We start from the raw sequence: 22310 nt of genomic DNA on the forward strand, positions 1-22310 counted from the left end.
ACCCATAATCAAAACTTTGAGTTTATTTCCAAGGCTCCATAGTACTCAGAAATTCCTGAAAAGAAGGATTAATCACACCGTGCATATCAACCTCAAGCCTCGCCATCATTTCCCTGAAACAGTGTGGTTCTAGATCACTCGTACCCTACATATGTATTAAGATATGACATATTACATTTTCATTATATTCCCCAAATGTATTGTGATTCAAGAATTTACCCATTTTCACCGAATCTTTATGCTAGTTCGCATTCTTGAACTCTCAGTTAAAATTAACTGCGATGTGATGGATCTCCACAGAACCCCGTATTGTTGACTGGCAACAATCAACCATTCGATCTGTTAGAGATAATACAAATGTCATCTTCTCTAACAACATGACTCTGCAAGTTCATTAATAAAAATTCCCACGATTCCATGTCTTCCTTTTCCACGATTGCAAATACAATCGGTAAGACATTCCGATTCTTGTCTTGTGCAATCGCAATAAGGAGTATCTGGGTATATTTCTCGTATAATCAGGTATCGTCAACTTACACAAGAGGCTTGTAGTATACAAATGCCCGAACGCATGGATCGAATGTCCAGAACATCTAGTGGAAAACTATTCTCCCCGATTGATGTTGGCCATCCAGGTTATAATAAAACTGCATTTGCAATTCCACGACAGTACCTAACATGTACTATTGCATCGTGACTATCCATCCTTGAAGTTCATTGTATGACACATATCAATCACGGTACAACTACTCCGTTAGCATCTGTTTCACCCACCATGCTTTGCTATACGACACCTAGTACTGGAACCGGGCTTGCATTTCAACAATGATGATACACACTTGTATGGTTGGCATATCTTTCACCATCGGCATGATGTAGTTGCAGATTGTTTTCGCATCTAGTGTGAGATGGTCTTGTGTCACATGTGTGGACGTGCATGTATAGGGCTCTTCAAGTTTTCGAATGCACTGTTGTTGAGTCCTCTACCCCAATGCAGCTCAAATCCGCCATCAGCAACCTTCCCTAGACTTCCAAAATTGTCCAACATATAATGTCAGTGTAGGCTTGATGACTTTGTAGTTCACCGACACTTTCATCTTGTACCGCTTGATGGCATGTAAGTAGTCCTGCTTATTTGGGAATCGTTACCTTACGAATAAATCTTCCATTTCTGGAGATGCCATCAACTAGTGAGCAGGTAGTATATCTTCAAACTCGGGGAACTTAAGTGCAGGTGTCGCATCGGGGTCAACACTCAACATGTTTTCCCTAGGGTCATTTCGTAAAATAATTCCATGACTCGAATGTTCGACCGAAAGGGGTTGTAGATTTTTACCATCCTTTACGCTTTCATCATTGATATTATCTGAGATTTCATCTTGATCGAGGTCACTATATTCTTCATCATCGTGGTGAGAATGAACATAATTATCAGACTTTTCTTCATCGTTTCCATCAGTGCCCCTCACCTTGGGATGTATCTCTAAATGGTTGGTCAGAATTGAGTTATTATACGTTGTCGACCCATGCTTTGTATTTTCAGTCTTGTTGATGGCCTTCCATAACACGACTGTTCTGTCCATCTAACATTGAGATCAAAGTCAAACCTGTGGTGTTGACTTAATGGAACGACATTTTAAACGGACTCGATGTCGACTAACTCGGCAAACAATAGAATTGGTTCAGTGTTGTTGTCCCCATTCAAGCAATAAATTCCCACCATTGTAAAAAGTCTTCTTCGTCTACAAGTTCCATCTACTGAAATTTCAACAGATTGAAGGAAATCGAAAATTTGTGGAATAGTCTGGACATTTTCCTCCTACTACGTTGAGCTATTGTGGTGCCAATCATTTCTTTCATTTCTTACAGCCCCTACATTTTTATCGAATCTCATTCCAACCTTCTAACGAGATTGAAATACACAACTAACCAAAATGACTCCATCAAAATGAACATAAACAATAATTTGGTTATTCATTTTTTATACAATTTTTATGTTGCTCACTCCAACTAAAAGAAAAGACTGCTTTTTTCTTCTTCTTCTTTTAACATTTAGCAATAAACACATATAATGAACCATGCCCAAAATGGGGGCTTATATAACATATTGATTTTGGTGCCGTCACTTTTACAGGCGACACCTAAAAATTAAAGAAAATTTACTTGGTGCTGCCACATTTGGTGTAGGACTAGGAAAATAATTTTTTTATCCGTTTTAGTGAATTTATATGATGAAGTGGTGGGAAAAAACCCAAAAAAATATACTGGTGCCACCACATCTTTAGTAGGGACCAAGGTAAAGCGGCGACACCAAAAAATTCCAAAAATAATACTGGTGCCGCCACATCTCATGTAGTCATCAGAAGAATTTTTTTTTATTACAAATATTGGTCATTCCGTGGAAGGAGGCAACACCAGAAAACATTTTTTTTAATCCAACTTTGTGCCTACATTAAAGGAGGCGACACCAAAAATAATAAAAAATATTTTTTTGTTTGATTATGAAAATACGCGTGAAAATATAAATATTTATACAGGTGCCGCTTTGGGAAGTGGCAGCACCAAAAAATTTAATTTTTTTTCATCTCATCATTTTTGTAATCACAAAGCAATGATTGAGTTACTTTTTAAGGAGGTGCCGCTATGGGAAGTTGAGACACCTATTTTTACTATAGAAACAATGTCATTTTCTAAATAATTTAATACTAAGATCATTTTCATAATTTTTTTTTAATTTTTTAGGTTATTTATTAAAAAAACTCCAAATTTTGAAAATAATTTGAAGTTACTGTGTGGACCAATCTCAGTCATCTTTTTTTTTTTTCGGCCTCACTCCCTCAAATGCCATGCCAAGTCTTAGATTCATGTTTTCTTGGGCCAATGAGACTTTTCCATGATTTATGACCCTAAATAAAGGTTCAAAGAAACAGTTTCTTGTTTCAGCTTCACTCAAATTCCGCTATACCAATTTTAATGGATATTTTTTTGTAATTTGAAAGAATTATTCGAATTTATTTACTCATATTTGTTTTATCAAGCTGATTTTTTTTCTAAATATAGCTATGGTTTACTTTTAATTGTTCCATTCACCTTCTCTTCGTACAATTATAGATGTCATATTAATCAAATGTTTCAGTTATTGAAACCATTAGTTTAATCATTAAATGATATTTAAAATTTTATATGATATAATTTAAAATGAAAATTTTAAAGAAAAATGAAATATTATCACATAACTTTTAAAATTAAAAACTAAAAATTAAACAAAATAGAAAAAAAAGATAGAGTGAACATAGTTTCTATAAAAATTTTGAAAACTCATAAACCAAACTTTTTACAACATCTATTTTTATAATATTTATTTTTCTTTAAATTTTCATTTTAAATTATGTCATATAAGATCGACATTTCATTTAACGGTTAAATTAATTTTAACAACGAAAGGAGTTTATTAATATAACATTGATAGTTTGAAGATACAATTAGAATATTTTAAAGTTTAAGACTCAAATTAAAATTAAAGTCATAGATGTTTAATGCAATTACCTCTTTAATTATATTTGTAACACCCCTAACCCGTATCCGTCGCAGGAATAGGGTTACGAGGCATTACCGGACATATCAGAACAATTCGCATTCATCTCATAATCAATATAGCATTAAAGTCACACATCATTATAGAGTCCCTTACGTAGGTCAATGAGACCTTAAACATGCATTAGAAAAAGGTCGAGACTAAACCGAGCTCATACAAAATTTTTCAAAACTTAAACATTTTTTAAAGTTATAAAGGTCACACGCCCGTGTGATCAGGCCATGTGCCTCACATGACATTAGACACGCCCATGTGTCTAAGCCATGGAAAAACAGGGCATACATACTGACTTGTCCACACGGCCACAAGACACGCCCGTGTGCCAGGCCGTGTGAAAATTAGAGAGGCTACTGACTTGGGTCACACGGCCGACCACACGCCAATGTGCCAGCCCGTGTGCTACACATGACCAATAGACAAGCCTGTGTGTCTAGGTCGTGTCAAAACTATAGGGTATACTGACTTTAAATCGTAGGGTACCCCAAGGGACACATGGCTGTGTAACATAACCGTGTGTCACACACGACTGAGACACACGCCTGTGTCTCTGCTTGTGTGGACAAAAATAGGCTATTTGCAAAGCCAAAAAAGGGTCATCCCTACAAGTATAAAACAAATCACATTTTATACCAAATTCTCAACAATTCACAACCAAAACATACACCATTCATGCCATACTATCATTAATAAATTTCATGCTTGTCACCCATACCAAATCATGCCAAATCATAAGCTATAATCATACCAAGACATATGTTCCATAATCTTAATACACTTCATTTATTCTCATAGCATCATTATACCATTACCTCAAATAAACACATACCAAAGTCTTACCAAATTGACCATTACTATTGGCCATACATGAACACCTCATATTGACATAATTGTTTCACATGGTTTACAATCCATACTTCATTCTTATACACAATCAAAACCAAGCCATATCACATGGCTAGATATTCACATCACAAAACATACCAAAATAACTCTAGCCTAAACATCATATACTATATATATAACTCTCAAAATGGTACCAAAATAGATATCCGATAGTGTGAATAAGTCGCTGACGATTCTCGGATCCGAGCTAGCTTTATAACGTTGTAAAACAGAGAACATTTCACATAGTAAGCCTAAAAGCTTAGTAAGTTCGTACCAAATATAATCAACAGTTTATATAATATGAAACATCATCTAATAATCACTTAGTAGTTCACAAATCATCTTTATATTCTATTCCATCACACTTAAAATGTTCATACAAGTTTATCAAGCTTCATACACATAGTATCATCTACCACAAAGGTATCATACATACCTGATCTTTCCCGTATTTATTCATTTCATTCTCACCTCTCGTTCAAATACATTAATTTGTGCGGAAGTCTTTCCAAACTTTAAGAATCCACACACTTAGTGCATTAATGATTAGCCAAAGTTATAACAATCTCACACACTTAATGCATTAATGATTAGCCAAAGCTATAACAATCTCACACACTTAGTGCCATATCAACTAACCGAAGCTATCTCGATGCCGCAAACTTAGTGCCTTATATAACCAAAGCTATTCTAATCCGCACACTTAGTGCTATTTATAGCTGAAGCTATTTTGAATTGTAACACCCCTAACTCGAGTTTGACTCTGATTCCGGGTAAGAGGCATTTCCGTTCACAAATCACATACACACATACAAGGCGAATCATACGAGCCCATTAAAATTTAAAACTTTTTCGAACTTTGTCTAAACTCCTTAACATGGGCTTACGAGGCCTCAAACATCCAATGGAAACCATTCGGGACCAACTTGGGTCCTTTAACCAACTTTAGAAAGATAACCTTTGAAACAAGGCACACGCCCGTGTCGAACTTGTACAAAGGCGTGCTGAAGGCCCGTGTGGCTCACATGGCCTAAGCATCTAGGGACACGCTCATGTCCCTTACCCATGCAGATTTATTTTTCAATTCGAACCTACAGGGGTTTTCACACGACCTGGCACACGCCCGTTTCCATGGCTCGTGTCCCTCACACGGCCGTGACACGTCTCTGTCTCAGCCCGTGTTCGAAAATCGTCAAATTCTGTTTTTGACGTTAGCAATCCTTAAGGGTCACACGGCCAGGGCATATGCCCGTGTGCTAGGCTGTGCCCCTCACACAGCCGTGTCTCTGACCTTGTGTTTACTACAATACATTTTGACTTGAAAATTTTACGTGTAGGGGACAAACGACTGAACAACACGTCCATGGGGCTAGCCATGTGTCACACACGGCCTAGACACACACCCGTGTGTCTATCTGTGTGGACAATATAAGGCTATCTGCCAAGCCCTTGCCACCCTGAAACACAATCTAACATCAACCAACATATTAAAGTTTAACTTAATATGATTTCTCAACTAAACAACCATAGTTAAGACCTATATACATTACATATATTTAACCATGTCGACAATTTCGCATTCATGAAAGACTAGCTCGCATTCACATAATAATTTTCAATATTAGCCATTTTCCATGGTCTTATACAAAGTGAATCAAATGCTAAAGTAAGCCAACATATTTGGCCAATTAACAATGACACAAAACTCAAAAGTCAGGGTCATATACATGTCATAATCAAAATAAAAGATCTAACTATACCAGGTGCTTCGGATAATAGTGTGATCGATGCCTCTGACGTCCGATAATCCTCGAGCTAATTAGGAGGCACTATAAGAAAATGGAAAGGAGAGGGAGTAAGCATAAAGCTTAGTAAGTTGCATACAAATAAATATAACAACTTTACAATTCATCAACATGCTCACAATAAAAAAATAGGCATAAGCACAACTTACTCATCGCTATCCCACACAATTCACATAGCATATATTGAGTTTACATCTCATACATTTAAAATAGGTACCTGTACCACTCACAATATAGTTATACCTTTCTTGTTTAGATTAAACTATAACTCTCACCGTTGAACCAATTGGAATGCTATCGGATATTCACTAAGCCTTAAACATAGGGTGCAGTACCAATGCCATGTCCTAGACATGGTCTTACACTGGCTCATCCATCAAGTCGATGCCATGTCCTAGATATGATCTTACACTGATTATCGAATTTGAGGTCGACGCCATGTCCTAGACATGGTCTTACACTAGCTCTCACATATCCGTACCGATGTCATGTCCTAGACATGGTCTTACACTGACACCTCTATACATGCCGATGCCATGTCCCAGACATGGTCTTACACTGACACATCTCGTAGCCGATGCATGACCCAGACATGTCTTACACTGGCTTATATCTCGAGGCCGATGCATGTCCCATACATATCTTACTCTAACTCTCGTCTCAATACTGATGCCATGTCCCAGACATGTTCTTACACTAGCTCTCATAATGTGGCCGATGCATGTCCTAGACATGTCTTACACTGGCACACAAATAACTCGAATGTCATGGCATGAATATCCGATTTATTTCCCAATGTTCAAACAGGATTTCTACTATCTCAATATTCATTATACATAATCACTTCCACTTTATGCTATATCGATTCAAACACAAATAATAACAATGTAGTTGTATTATTTATATACAACTTACCTCGGTATACAAAATGTAGGCGAATAGTTCGACTTAGCTCACTTGCTTTGCTTTTCCCCAATCCAGGCCCGGATTTTGTAATTCTTGATCTAAAATGATAGAAATACATTCCTTTCATCAGCATATTAATCTAGGCACTCGAAAATTCATGATTGGGCAAAATGACTTACCCCTAAGTTCGAAAATCGATTTTTATCACATTTTCTAATTAATCAAGCCTAGCCGAATACTTTTCATACTAGGAGTAGCCTACAATTCTCATTATTTCACACATTTATCACCTATTTTACAACTTATGCAAAATGGTCCTTAGTTAGGTTTTCCATGAAAACTACTTCAAAGAAATTGTTTATTTCACAACCATGATTCATTTTCTTCCATAAAATTTCAAAAAAAAAACATGAACACTCTCATGGAAAAACCTTAGACTTTCCACCACTTTGCAAAATAGTCCCATCATTTGAAAGCTCATGCTATAAGGGGTCCAAAAATACAAAAATCATCAAGAAAAACTATCAAAATCACTTACTTGTGAAGGTAAAGAGTGGCTGCAATTTTTCAATCTTCCAAACCCTTATTTTTGCTGGTATTTTCGGTGGAAGAAGGAAAGGTAAAAAGAGATGACAACATTTTTCTTTTCTTTTATTTCTAGATAACATTAAGTCATCAATTCACCTAACGCTTTGACTAGATTAATTTCCTTGTCTCATGGCCGGCCAAGCATCATCCTAGGGTCTATTTTCCCTTTAAAGACCTCCAATTTTGATTTTCTAGCTATTTGTCACCCTTAGTTATCAAAATAGGACTTTTACACTTTATGCGATTTAGTCCTTTTCCACAATTAAGCTCTCAAACGTTAAAATTAATTCACCAAATTTTTCATGCACCTTTATAATCATGCCATCACACATAAAATAATATTAGAATAATTTCTATGGCTTCAGAATAGTGGTTTCGTCCCCTAAAATCGGGCTATTACAATTCTCTCCCTTAGGGATTTTCGTCCTCGAAAATCTTACGGGTGAATAAGTTTGGGTATTGGTCTCTCATAGTCTCTTCGGGTTCCCACGTGGCTTCTTCGACCCCATGTCTATACCATAATACTTTAACAAGTGCAATACTCTTATTCCTTAAGTGTTTTACCTCTCGAGCCAAAGTCTTAACCGGCTCTTTGCCATAAGTCATGACCGGCTGAATCTCAATTTCTTCCAGTGAAATCACGTGTAAGGGGTTAGATCAGTAGCGATGCAACATCGATACATGGAACACATCATGAATTTTCTCTAACTCACGAGGCAAGGCTAATCGATATGCTACCGATCCAATTCTCTCGGTCACCTCATAAGGTTCAATGAACTACGGACTCAGCTTGCCTTTTCTACCGAATCTAAGGACTTTCTTCCATGGGGATACTTTCAAAAACACATTATCACCGACTTGAAATCGATCTCTTTTCGTTTCAAATTTGCATAGGATTTTTGTCTATCTGATGCGGCTCTCAGGCAATCACGAATCGCCTTAACCTTTTCTTCGGCCTCCTTGACCAAATTGACCTCGTGAATCTGATTCTCTCTCAGCTCGGTCCAATATAAAGGTGTTCAACACTTACGCCTATACAAAGCCTCATAAGGCACCATCTTCAGACTTGATTGATAACTGTTGTTATAAGTGAATTCGACCAGCGGTAAATACCTTTCCAACTGCCTTGAAACTCGAGAACACAACACCGTAACTTGTCTTCTAATATTTGAATTACTCTTTCCGAATGACTGTCGATTTGCGGGTGGAAAGCTATGCTAAAGCCCAACTTTGTTCCCAAAGCCTCTTGTAATTTCTTCCAAAACCTCGAGGTAAACATTGGGTCCCTATCCGAAATAATCGACAAGGGTACTCCATGAAGTCTCAAGATCTCAGAAACATATAGATCGGCCAATTTCTCAAGGGAATAGTCATTACGCACTGGTATAAAATGCACCGACTTTGTAAGCCTATCGACAATAACCCAAATGACATCCTTTTTCTTTGGCATTGAAGGTAACCCCAATACAAAATCCATGGTTACCTGGTCTCATTTTCTTTCAGGAACCATTACCAGTTGAAGTAAACTCGAAGGTACTTGGTGTTCAGCCTTCACTTGCTGACAAACTAAAAACTTACAAACAAACTCTGAAATGTCTCTTTTCATCCAGTACATTTTTTTCAAGTCGTTATACATTTTTACACTACCCGGATGGATAGACAAGCAACCACTATGTGCCTCTCGTAAAATCATCTGAATAATCTCATCACCCTTGGGTACACAAACTCTATCTTGGAATATCCAATATCCATCGGTACCAATTCAAAAATCTGATTCAACACCCGACTCACATTAAGCCATCTTAGCTTGCAAATCCTTATCACCTTTCTGAGCTTCACAAATCTCTTGAATGAACATCGGTCTAGCTCTTATTTCGGCTAGAATCGAACCATCATCAATTATGATCAATTGAGCATTCATAGCCCTCAAGAAGAATAATGATTTCCTACTTAATGCATCGACGACTACATTCGTCTTCCTAGGGTGGTAGTCAATCACTAATTGGTAATCCTTTATCAACTCCAACCATCTTCATTTCCATAGATTCAGCTCCTTTTAAGTCACCAAATAGTTTAAACTCTTATGGTCAGTAAATATCTGACATTTCTCGCCATATAAATGGTGTCTCCAAATTTTCAACGCGAACACGATGGCGGCCAACTCTAAATCGTGGGTCGGGTAATTTTTCTCATGTGGCTTCAGTTGTCTCGAAGCGTAAGCTATGACCTTACCTTCTTGCATGAGTACGCACCCTAATCCATTCAAGGAGGCATCGCTATATACCACAAACTCTTTTCTCAGTTCCGGTTGCAATAAAACTGGGGCTTCGGTCAATAAAGCCTTTAATGTCTCAAAACTCTGTTGGCACTTATCATTCCACTCGAACTTGACCTTTTCTTGTAGCAGTCTAGTCATTGGAATAGCTATCATTGAGAACCCTTTAACAAATCGTCTGTACTACCCAGCTAAGCCTAGGAAGCTTCTGATCTCTAACACATTCCTTGGCAGTTTCCACTCTACAATAGTCGACATCTTACTCGGGTCAACTCTGATCCCGTCGCCTTATACAATGTGTCCCAAGAATCCGACCTTTCGTAGCCAAAATTCACTCTTACTAAACTTGGCATACAACTGCTTATCTCTTAAGGTTTGTAGAACCATCCTTAAATGTTCCGCGTGTTCACACTCATCACGCAAATAAATCAATATGTCATCGATAAAGACCACCACGAACTTATCCAAATACGGCTGAAAAATAAAGTTCATTAAGTCCATAAACATCACAGGGGCATTTGTTAACCCGAAGGGCATGACGAGGAACTCATAATGGTCGTACCTCATCCGAAAAGTAGTTTTCGGTATGTCTTGCTCATTATCCCTTAACTGGTAGTAGCCAGACCTTAAGTCGACTTTAGAAAACACAGTGGCTCCCTTCAACTGATCGAACAAATCATCGATCCTTATCAAGGGATACTTGTTCTTCACAGTCACTTTTTTGAGTTGTCGGTAGTCTATGCACAATCTCATCGATTCGTCCTTCTTCTTGACAAAAAGTACCGGAGTACCCCACGGTGAATAGCTCGGTCTTGCAAAACCCTTATCAGTTAGTTATTGCAACTGTACTTTCAATTCTTTTAATTCTGTCGGAGCCATTCTATACAAAGCGATCGAGATAGGTGCCATACCAGGGACCAACTCGATACCAAATTCAACTTCCCTCACTGGAGGCAGTCCGGGTAATTCCTTTGGAAACACATCTGTAAACTCACATACTACAGGCACTATCTCAATTTTCACTTCAGACTCTTTAGTGTTCAACACAAATGCTTGGCAGGACTCATACCCTTTTCTCAAATATTTCTCGGCAGTCAAAGACGAGATCAATACTGATGAGATATATGGTTCACCTGATTCAACTCGAATAATATCGCCACTCTCACATTTCATTTCAATAAACTTGTTACAACAATTCAATATCATATTATGAGCAGTCAAGCAATCCATGCCAAGAATTAGATCAAATTCACCAAACGGTTGTAGTATAAGGTTAGTCAGAAAACAATGCCCTCTAATCATTAAAGGACAATCTTTATACACTTTATCAACTATCACATGCCTGCCTAACGAGTTTGACACTTTTATCACAAATTCAGTAGGCTTAAAAGACATGTTCATACTGGGTACTAATTTCATACAAACATAAGAATGGGTAGACCCCGGATCAATTAAAGCAACAATAGAAATATCGTGAAAAGAAAAAATACCCATGATCACATATGGTGAAGATGCCTCTTCACTAGCACGAATGACATAAGTCCTTGTAGGCACTTGGCCCTCAGACCTCACAGCTATATCTCTAGGAGCACCTCTGCTACAAGCCCCACTGCCCGGGTTCTTTTGTGGTCTACACCTCGAAGGAGCACTATTCGCCCTCATATCTTACTTTTTCTCTTTCTCATTTACTTCGGGGCAGTCTCGGATGAAGTGGTCTAATGATGCACATTTGAAATAGCCTCTTTCATTCCCTCGGCACTCACTGAAATGACGCCTACCATATTGCAAACACTCCGGGCTATTTGGATATGGCCGAGCACTACCAACACTTGCGATGCAAGTGGTTTGAGCTTTAGACGTCGTGTGCTGCTTGTTCTTGCTCTTGCTTGAGAACCCTACTGACATGTTTGATCGAGTAGGAAACTCTCTCGATCTCTTAGATGAGGTCTGCTTTGATTTTCCCATCTTTCTTTTCTTTGAGTCTCGGGACTCGATGTAAGCTTTTCTCTTTTCTTTGGCCAATTCCTCAGCCTTACATGCTCTCTCCACGAGCACTACAAATTCCTTCAATTCTAAGATGCCAACTAATAGGCGGATATCTTCGTTCAGACCATCTTCAAACCTCTTGCACATGATAGCTTCTGTATCGCTTCAGCTCAAAAAATTCTTTCCTTTCCTGGTCGATAAACCTCTGGCTAATGTACTTCTTCCGGAACTCTTCTAGGAAGAATTCCTAAGTTATCCTCTCTTTCGGTACAACGGACACGAGAGTATTCCACCATTGGTAGGCCGAGTCTCGTAGGAGTGACACTGCACACTTCACACACTCTTCAGGCCGAGTCTTGTCTACTGGAGGTTTTTCTCTCCTAACCATATCTACCCCTTGAGGAGCTACAAGGGCATACTGAGGAATCGGAGGAGGTGGGGGAGGTGGAATGTTCGTATTCGCACGAACAAACTCCGTATACCAAGCATCCATCATATGGAGGTAGGCTTCTCTAGCCTCTCCGCCTTGTCCCATTGTGACGGGCTCGCTTTCGACAGGTGCGGTCTCTTTAGCGGGAGCTGGCGCATTACTTTCCACGTCATCCGCCGTAGCTACGTCAGGATCCATTTACTATATAAATAAAAACATAATTTATCTCATCAAGAGTCGTCACACTATCAATATACAATTATGGCATGTATAGCTAGACTCGTACTCACGCTAAGTTAGTCTTAGAACTGACTAAACTATAGCTCTGCTACCACTAAATGTAACACCCCTAACCCGAGTTTGACTCCGATTTCGGGTACAAGGCATTTCCGTTCACAAATCACATACACACATACAAGGCGGATCATACGAGCCCGTTAAAATTTAAAACTTTTTCGAACTTTGTCTAAACTCCTTAATATAGGCCTACGATGCCTCAAATATCCAATGGAAACCATTCGATACCAACTTGGGTCCTTTAACCAACTTTAGAAAGATGACCTTTGAAACAGGGCACACACCCGTGTAGAACTTGTATATGGACATGCTGAAGGCTCGTGTGGCTCACACGGCCTAAGCATCTAGGGACACTCTCGTGGCCCTTACCTGTGTAGATTTATTTTTTAATTTGAACCTACAGGGGTTTTCACACAACCTGACACACGCCCGTTTCCATGGCTCGTGTCCCTCACACAGCCTTGACACGCCCGTGTCTCAGCCCGTGTTCGAAAACCTTGACATTCTGTTTCTGATGTCAGCAATCCTTAAGGGTCACACAGCCAAGGCACACGCTAGTGTGCTAGGCTGTGCCCCTCACACGGCTGAGACACAAGGTCGTGTCTCTGCTCGTATGTTTACTACCATGCATTCTGACTTGCAAATTTTACGTACAGGGGACACACGACTGAATGCCAATGGGGCTGGCCATGTGTCACACACGAGCTATACACAAACCCGTGTGTCTAACCGTGTGGACAATATAAGGCTATTTACCAAGCTTTTTCCACCCTGAAACACAATCTAACATCAACCAACATATTAAAGTTTAACTTAATATGATTTCTCAACCAAACAACCACAGTTAAGACCTATATACATTACATATATTTAACCATGCTGACAGTTTCACATCCTTGAAAGACTAGCTCCCATTTTCCATAGCCTTATACAAAGTGAATCAAATGCTAAAGTAAGCCAACACATTAGGCCAATTAACAATGACACAAAACTCAAAAGTCAGGGTCCTATACATGCCATAATCAAAATAAAAGATCGTCCTATACATGGTGTGGTTGATGCCTCTGACGTCCGATGATCCTCGAGCTAATTAGGCGGCACTATAAGAAAATGGAAAGGAGAGGGAATAAGCATAAAGCTTAGTAAGTTGCATGCAAATAAATATAACAACAACTTTACCATTCATCATCATGCTTATAGTACAAAAATAGGCATAAGCACAACTTACTCATCGCTATCCCACACAATTCACATAGCATACATTGAGTTCACATCTCATACATTTAAAATAGGTACCTGTACCACCCACAACATGGTTATACCTTTCTCGTTTAGCTTAAATTCTAACTCTCACCGTTGAATCATTTAGAATACTATCGGATATTCACTAAACCTCAAACATAGGGTATAATGCCGATGCCATGTCCTAGACATGGTCTTACACTGACTATCGAAATTGAGGCTGACGCAATATCCCAGACATGGTCTTACACTAGCTCTCAAATATCTGTGCCGATGCCATGTCCCAGACACGGTCTTACATTGCCACCTCTATACTTGCCGATTCCATGTCCCGGACATGGTCTTACACTGACACATCTCGTAGCCGATGCATGTCCCAGACATGTCTTACTCTAGCTGTCGTCTCAATGCCGATGCCATGTCCCAGATATGGTCTTACACTGGCTCTCATAATGTGGCCGATGCATGTCCCAGACATGTCTTACACTGGCACACAAATAACTCGAATGTCATGGCATAAATATTTGATTTATTTTCCAATGTTCAAACGGGAGTTCTACTATCTCAATATTCATCATACATAATAACTTCCACAAACAAGCAATTTATGCTATATCGATTCAAACACAAATAATAACAATGTAGTTGTATTATTTACATACAACTTACCTCGGTATACAAAATGTAGGAGACTAGTTCGGCTTAGCCCACTTGCTTTGTTTTTCCCTGGTCTACGCTTGGATTTTGTAATTCTTGATCTAAAATGATAGAAATTCATTCGTTTCATCAGCATATTAATCTAGGCACTCGAAAATTCATGATTGGGCAAAATGACCATTTTGCCCTAGACTTTCACGAAATGACCATTTTACCTATAGGTTCGAAAATTGATTTTTATCACATTTTCTCATTAATCAAGCCTAGCCAAATACTTTTCATACTAGGAGCAGCCCAAAATTCTCATTATTTCACACATTTATCACCTATTTTATAACTTATGCAAAATGGTCCTTAATTAGGGTTTCCATGAAAACTACTTCATAAAAATTGTTTATTTCACAACCATGATTCATTTTATTTCTTAAAATTTTGGAAAAAAAAACATAAAAACTCTCATGGAAAAACCCTATACCTTCCACCATTTTACAAAATAGTCCCCTTATTTGAAAGCTCATGCTACAAAGGGTCCAAAAATACAAAAAATCATCAAGAAAAACTATCAAAATCACTTTCTTGTGAAGGTAAAAATTGGCTGCAATTTTTCAAGCTTCCAAACCCCTATTTTTTCTGGTATTTTCGGTGGAAGAAGGAAAGGTAAAAAGAGATGACAACATTTTTCTTTTATTTTATTTCTAGACAACATTAAGTCATCAATTCACCTAACCCTTTGACTAGATTAATTTCCTTGTCTTATGGTTGGCCAAGCATCATCCTAGGTCCATTTTCCCTTTAAAGACTCTCAAATTTGATTTTCTAGCTATTTGACACCCTTAGCTATCAAAATAGGACTTTTACACTTTATGCGACTTAGTCCTTTTTTCGCAATTAAGCTCTCAAACGTTAAAATTAATTCACCAAAATTTTCATGCACCTTTATAATCATGTCATCACACATAAAATAATATTAAAATAATTTCTATGGCTTTGGAATAGTGGTTTCGTAACCATTGTTCCGACTAGCCCCAAAATCGGGCTGTTACATGAATAACACACTTAGTGCCAAACATGGTCAATTTATCATCGTGTTCAAACCATAATCAAATATATATACAATTTATGCATTATCAAAGTATTAAAACTTAAATCGTAACATCATTTATCACGTACGAACCTACCTCATACTCGGAATTGACGATTCAGATCGTTTACTCGATAACCTTCGATTTCCCTCGATCTAAATCTGATTTCCTCTTTTCTCGATGTATATGTATTCAAAATTAACCCTTTTATTCAACAACTCATTCAATTCAATCCATATATACATATTTAGGGCATTTTTCAAATTAGCCCTCGTATTTTCACATTTTAACAATTTAGTCCCTAATTCATAAAATCACAAAATACACAAAATTTATTTAAACATATGCTTGGCCCAATTTTCTCCTAACTCATATAAGCCCACATATTTCATTTATTTCACATTTTAGTCCCTCAAAATATCATTTTCACAATTTAGCCCAAATTATTCAAATTCATCAAAAATTCAAAGACAAAACATATTTATCTATTACATATCTTTCATTTTTCATCATTTAACAACGCAAAGCTCACAATTTCATCAATGGCTCAACTCAAAATCATCAACAAAATCAGAAATTGAGACATGGGCTTGATAAATTACTAATCAACGATCACAAAAACGTAGAAATTATAAAAAACCGAATCGAAACCATACCTTAATCAAGTGATCAAAGTGTCGAACCCTAGCAAGCATTTTATTTTCTTTTTCTTTGATATTTTCGGCAAGAACAAACAAATAATTAACTAATTCCATGCTTTGTTTTATTAATCTAATGACATTAATACATTTTACTAAAATAGCCTTATTATTATCATTTAAATTCCACTAACCCTTGGCATATATGTCCATTCATAAATTCAATGGTATAATTGCATCATAAGGACCCCACAAATATAAAGACATAGTAATTTGGCACTTTAGCAAATAGAACACATCTTTTGCATTTTACGCGATTAAGTCCTTTTATCAAATTAAGCACACAAATGATAAAATTAACGCACGAAACTTTCACACATGCTTAAACACATACTGTAAACATAGAAAATATTATTAAAATATTTTTCTGACTCGAATCTGTGGTCTCAAAACCGCTATTCCGACTAGGGTCTAGACCTGACTGTTACAATATCTCTATGAAATTATTAAGTTGTATATTCATTATTTTTTTCGAGATATAATTTAACTAATTAAACAACAAAATTTCTATTTAAAAACAATATATATATATATATATATATAATAAGAAATATGATAATTACAATCAAACATATTCACAACACAGTTACAAATTATGCCTACAACGTCCCACTATTATATAACGAGTTATTTTTTTCCTACTAATCTAAAACTTAAATCTTTCGATTTTAAGTTTTAGTATACGTAAAATATTATATATCATATAGAGACCCCTAGTTCACCATTGCTCGGTCACGAATCTCCTTGGCGATAGCCGGCATGCAACTCGAGCTCCTCGCGATGCCACCCTTCTTGGGACCGCTTTTGTCTCTGGGACTCATTGACTTAGCCCGAATTCCCGAGCTCTTCTTCAATATTTCTCTCATTGCCTCGGCTTGGTACAACACTGGGTGAGTCCGACCGAACCGGTTGAACCTCACACAAGCACTCATATGCTCGTTCAAAGCTTCTTCCCTTTTGCCTCCGTTTTTCACGACCTCTTCGTTGATTGCTTCGGCACAAAGCCCACACACCAGTTTCCCTGAGAACTTGTCACGGACTTGGTTAATGTACTCGGGAGTGCACTCCTCGGACATGCCGCAGCATTCGCAGCTGGCCTCCTCGACTTCGGATATGGATGGAAGCTGCGTTGCGTCGATGGCTTCTTTGGTTAGCTCAAACGATATATCAGATATAGTTCTCTGGAGGCTTTCCATTGAAAGACGTCGAGGCTTGTTGACAGTACCATTGTTGGGGTGAGTTTGGGAGTTAGCTATGTTGTTTTCTTTATTCGGTGCCATGGAGGAAACCAAAATATAATGTAGTCCTTCATTGGAATGATTTAAGTTATATATAGATGCTGTAATTTTCTCTAGAAGTCTTTGGGGAAATGTACATGGACTGCTGAAACTATTAATGCGGCCTCAAAACTGCAATTAATAAGAGAGAGAAAAAGAGAGACAGGTCCAGAATAAGGTAATTTTTTATTAAAAAGTTAATTCATAATTAAAATGATTTAGAATCTAAAATTATGAAGTTACTTTACAAATAATTTAAAATAGTTTACACCTAAAATGATTTAATAAATAATATTAAATGATTCAATCTAAAATAATATAAAAGATGTGAACTCAAATTAAGTAATTAAAATTTAAACTTAAAATAACTTAATGATTTAAACCTTAGTAAAAATAGCTGTTCCAAACTCATTAATAACTTGGTTTGAGCCAAAACAAAACTAAAGTATGATGAAATTTAAAATAATTTAAACTAAAATGATTAAATAGGAATAAGTAAAGTGGCAGAAGGAGGCGGCTGGTAGTTTTAACTACATCCAATGTAAAAGTATAAAATAGTAGAAAAGCTACTGAGAATGAGTGAAGTCAGGTAAAGTGGAGAACTAGGTAGTTTTAGGAATATAATGACACTTGGGATGCCTTGATGAAAGTTATTGTTGGATCAGGTTTTTATGGTTACTCACGAGATGGTCTACTCCTACCATACGAATTTCCAAGTGTGATAATTTTTGAGCCAACATTAACACACATAAACTAAAAAACTCCATTTTCACGAGAACTACATCAAAGCTTGCATGTGATTACACAAATATATATATACATATTTAATAAGAAGTGAGGGTTTTTTTCATTCACATGGGTCCCGGAGAAAAGGAAGAAAAAGTAGGATTTTTGCTTTTTCTTGAAATAAATAGTAAAAACTCTTTTTAATACTGCTTTTTTTTATTATCCACAACCAGATTAACCGACATGGAATTAGTGTTTATATGTGTAAATTTTAGGGTCAACAAAGTTAAATGAGAATGCCTGCCCTTTTAAACTCTATACCCAATTTGCATGAAATCCCATGCATTTCTCCATGGAATGGTAAAATCAGTTGAATTAAATCCATTTTTGGAAGCGTAGAACTGAAGTTGTCTGTACATATTTTGTAGGGATTATTTAGTACTCTGATTTTGAATTCTGGATTAACTTCGCAATACAAAAATTGGTTCTTTCCTTTCTTATAAACCCCAAAATCTACATCAACAAATTTTAATATAAAGTTGGATCTGCAATTAACCTATTTCAACCTAACCAATTACTTTCTAATGGCTCTGTATTCTCAAGTGGGCTAGACCATAATAAGTGTGCTTATGAACCCAGAGCCCTAAGGGAATATCTATATTGAATTCATTTGGGGCAAAATGGTTTGGGCCACTTGAGTTCACAAACATCAACCAATTTGATAAAGATAATTCTCCTTTTCTTTTCTTTTTCTTTTTCTTGTTAATTACTCAAATTTTAAATTAAATTTTAAACTATAAAGTTTTTTAATTGAGACCTCAATGTATCGATATCGTATCTATAATGTTATTCTAACCTGACTATTAGCTTGGACATTAAATGCTAGCTCGAATCTAATATGAAGTATATTTAAAATACAGTATCAAATTATAAACAAGTGTCTATTGTATGGATAATTTAAATGTAACATTTAAAAAATAGTCCTCTTAAATTTTATTGACATTATCTATTTTTAAAATGTTAGGTTTAAGTTGTGCATATGGTAGATACATACATGCTTGTAATTTGATCCATATATTTTAAATATGCTCCACATTATATCCATGTATCAATATTATAGTAGTTAGGTCTTTTTTGCCAATGAAATATCAATTTACGCATTAAAACAAGTGGAATTTAATGTGGAGTACATTTAAAACACACAGTTCAAATTATAAATACATGTATACCTACTAAAATAACAATTTAGATTTGACATATTAAAAAAAGATAATGTTAATAAATTTAGGAGGGTAATTTTTTTATTATTTTGACATGTTAGACCCAATTTGTCTATGCAATTAGCAATTACATGAATATAATATGTTCTAATATTATTTTGTTATACCCTATGCCAGGTTCTCACCCACACCTTGAGATGAAGCCCACACCATTAAGAATTACCTTCACATCATCGCTTTGATAAGCTATAAAAGTAACATCTTTTAATCTCATGCTTGGCATGTTTTTGGATGATTTATTATATAATTTAGTAAATTTGATGCTCCTAATCCATTAATTTCATGTTTCTATACTTAGGAGAGCATAGAGAAGCAGAAGGAGCGGAAAATGGGCCAAAATTGGACAAAATAGCCTACTTTCAGGATCCACACGGCCTGGCCATTCCCACAAGGGTTGAGCACACACGGGCTAGCCACATGCCCATGTTCCAGCCCATATCGATATCGCTCCCTGTTTCCCAAACACGCGAAGAAAGCCAATTTTTAGGGTTTCTGAGCAATCTAAAGTCTATAAATACACACTAGAAGAGGACCTAAGGGGACACGCAGAGAAGAACGAAGAAATTACTTGAAGAACGCCATCAGAATCAACTCAGAAGCAGGATCTCCTTCAAGATTGAAGATCTCTAGTCAACTTCTCTAGAAGTTTTTGGGTTTTTTTTATGTTTTGTTATTTTCCTAATTTTGAGATTTTTCCTTCCAAAGTATGAACTAAATTCCCTAGATACCTAGGGAAAATGAAACCTATGATGGATCTTGTTATTTAATTTCTGAATTATATGATAAATACTTGATTTCTTGATCTCAATTATGTGTACTTATTCCATGTTTTAATGTTTTCAGGATATTAATTCATGATTGATGTGATTATTTCAATAGAGCAAAAGTCTCTGTTTAAGAGTAGATTAGGCATAATTGAGTGGAGTTGCATGCAATCCTAAAAATAGGACGACATAAATCTACCGGATTAGAGTCAAATCTAATAGGGGAATCCATAAATCGAGTTAATGCGACAATAAGGGTTTTAATTAGAAAGAGATTTCAATTAATCAACATAGAGTCATTATCTTTACTCTCGAAAGAGATATTAATATAATTTAAGGATTTCTACGGATCAAGGCAAGTGAATAAATCGTTTAATTCATATTCAAAATAATAAGTGAAGTCTTCCTAGGTATTATCTCTCTCATTGGTTCATTCGAATATTTTCTACTTAATTATCTATTGCGTCTTAATAATTAGTTTAGATAAATTTTAGATTAAAAACAACCCTTTCAATTTATAGGCTAGATAAAAAAAATAGTAATTACTGGTACTTTTAGTCCTCGTGGATATGATATTCCTAACTCACCATAGCTATACTACTATACGATAGGTATGTTTGCCTTTGTCATGATTTTAGTTAGTTAAGTGAATCATCATCAAGTTTTTGGCGCTATTGCCGAGGATTAAGATATTAGGAACACTTAATTTTTATTACTTTAGCCATTTTTATTTTTATTACATTTTATTTTTATTTTTTATTTTTTATTTTCTAATTTTTCTTTTATTTGCTTCTGGCAGGTTCCTTTAGTTTATGACTAGAAAGACTCGTCTAGACCACTTTTATTTGAAAGCAAAATTGAAAGTACAGCTCGTAGAAACCGTAAAAAAGCAAGGAAGAGTTGACAAAGTACAATAGAAGAGCAAGAGGAAGTTATTAATACTGAGAAGATGGCAGAAAATTAGAATAATTAGCTACTTCCTATGAATCCTGCAAATCCAAATTTATGCCAAGCCCACTCTCACTAGGGCTGAATCGAGTATTGTTAGACCTGCTATTGCTGCAAAAAATTTTGAATTGAAACCTAACACTATTCAAATAATTCAACAGTTTGTTCAGTTTGATGGTTTGCAAGACGAAGACCCAAATACTCATTTGGCTAATTTCCTAGAATTCTACGAAACTTTTAAGATTAATGTCATTTCTGACAACGCCATTCACCTTCGGTTATTTCTATTCTCATTAAGAAATAAGGCTAAACAGTGGTTGAACTCCCTAACACGAGGTTCTATCACTATTTGAGACCAAATGACCGAAAAGTTCTTATTGAAGTATTTTCCACCGGCCAAGACAACTAAGTTGAGGAATGATATCTCTTCCTTTGTGCAAATGGATTTAGAAACCCTTTATAATGCATGGGAGATGTATAAGGATTTATTGAGAAAGTGCCCTTGCCATGGGTTACCTCTATGGTTACAAGTTCAAACTTTCTACAACAGTTTGAACCCCTTAACTAAGCAACTGATCGATGCAGCCGCTGGTGGTACTTTCAATAATAAAACACCTGAGGAGGCTTATGAGTTTATAGAGGAGATGTCACTGAATAATTATCAATGGCAAGTCATGATGACAATCCGACAAAAGCAGCTGGTGTTTTTAACTTAGATGCGGTCACCATGTTATCAAACCAAGTAGAACTCTTGAATAAAAAGATTGATGGTTTATGTTTCTACATAGGTACATCCGGTGATGCAATGCGACACAAATAGAGGTGGAATAAACAACTCGGAATATTTACCTTATGGTCTTAGCATGGAA

The 22310-nt window shown here is 36.5% G+C and overlaps 2 protein-coding genes and 1 non-coding gene across 3 annotated transcripts in view; all 3 read right to left on the bottom strand.

Moving 5' to 3' along the window:
* The window catches only part of LOC128293815 (uncharacterized), a 50976-nt gene extending 39260 nt beyond the window's left edge, over positions 1-11716 (bottom strand). Inside the window, exons 1-2 of the mRNA XM_053029357.1 lie at positions 11545-11716; positions 11003-11187 (exon numbers count right to left, since the gene is read on the bottom strand). Of these exons, the coding sequence (XP_052885317.1) occupies positions 11003-11187; positions 11545-11716 (357 nt within the window). The remainder of the gene's footprint in view (positions 1-11002; positions 11188-11544) is intronic.
* A 5234-nt stretch (positions 11717-16950) lies between these two features.
* On the bottom strand, positions 16951-17815 carry LOC108484842 (uncharacterized). The gene has a single exon (XM_017788734.2). It carries the CDS (start codon positions 17724-17726, stop codon positions 17160-17162), a length of 567 nt encoding a protein of 188 aa, XP_017644223.1. The 5' UTR covers positions 17727-17815; the 3' UTR covers positions 16951-17159.
* A 4033-nt stretch (positions 17816-21848) lies between these two features.
* Positions 21849-21955, bottom strand: LOC128294829 (small nucleolar RNA R71). The gene has a single exon (XR_008285136.1). It is a non-coding gene; the product is annotated as a small nucleolar RNA R71 (small nucleolar RNA).
* Positions 21956-22310: the final 355 nt, after the last annotated feature.

Source organism: Gossypium arboreum, chromosome 6 (genome assembly GCF_025698485.1).
Source record: "Gossypium arboreum isolate Shixiya-1 chromosome 6, ASM2569848v2, whole genome shotgun sequence".
Taxonomy (NCBI): Eukaryota; Viridiplantae; Streptophyta; class Magnoliopsida; order Malvales; family Malvaceae; genus Gossypium; species Gossypium arboreum.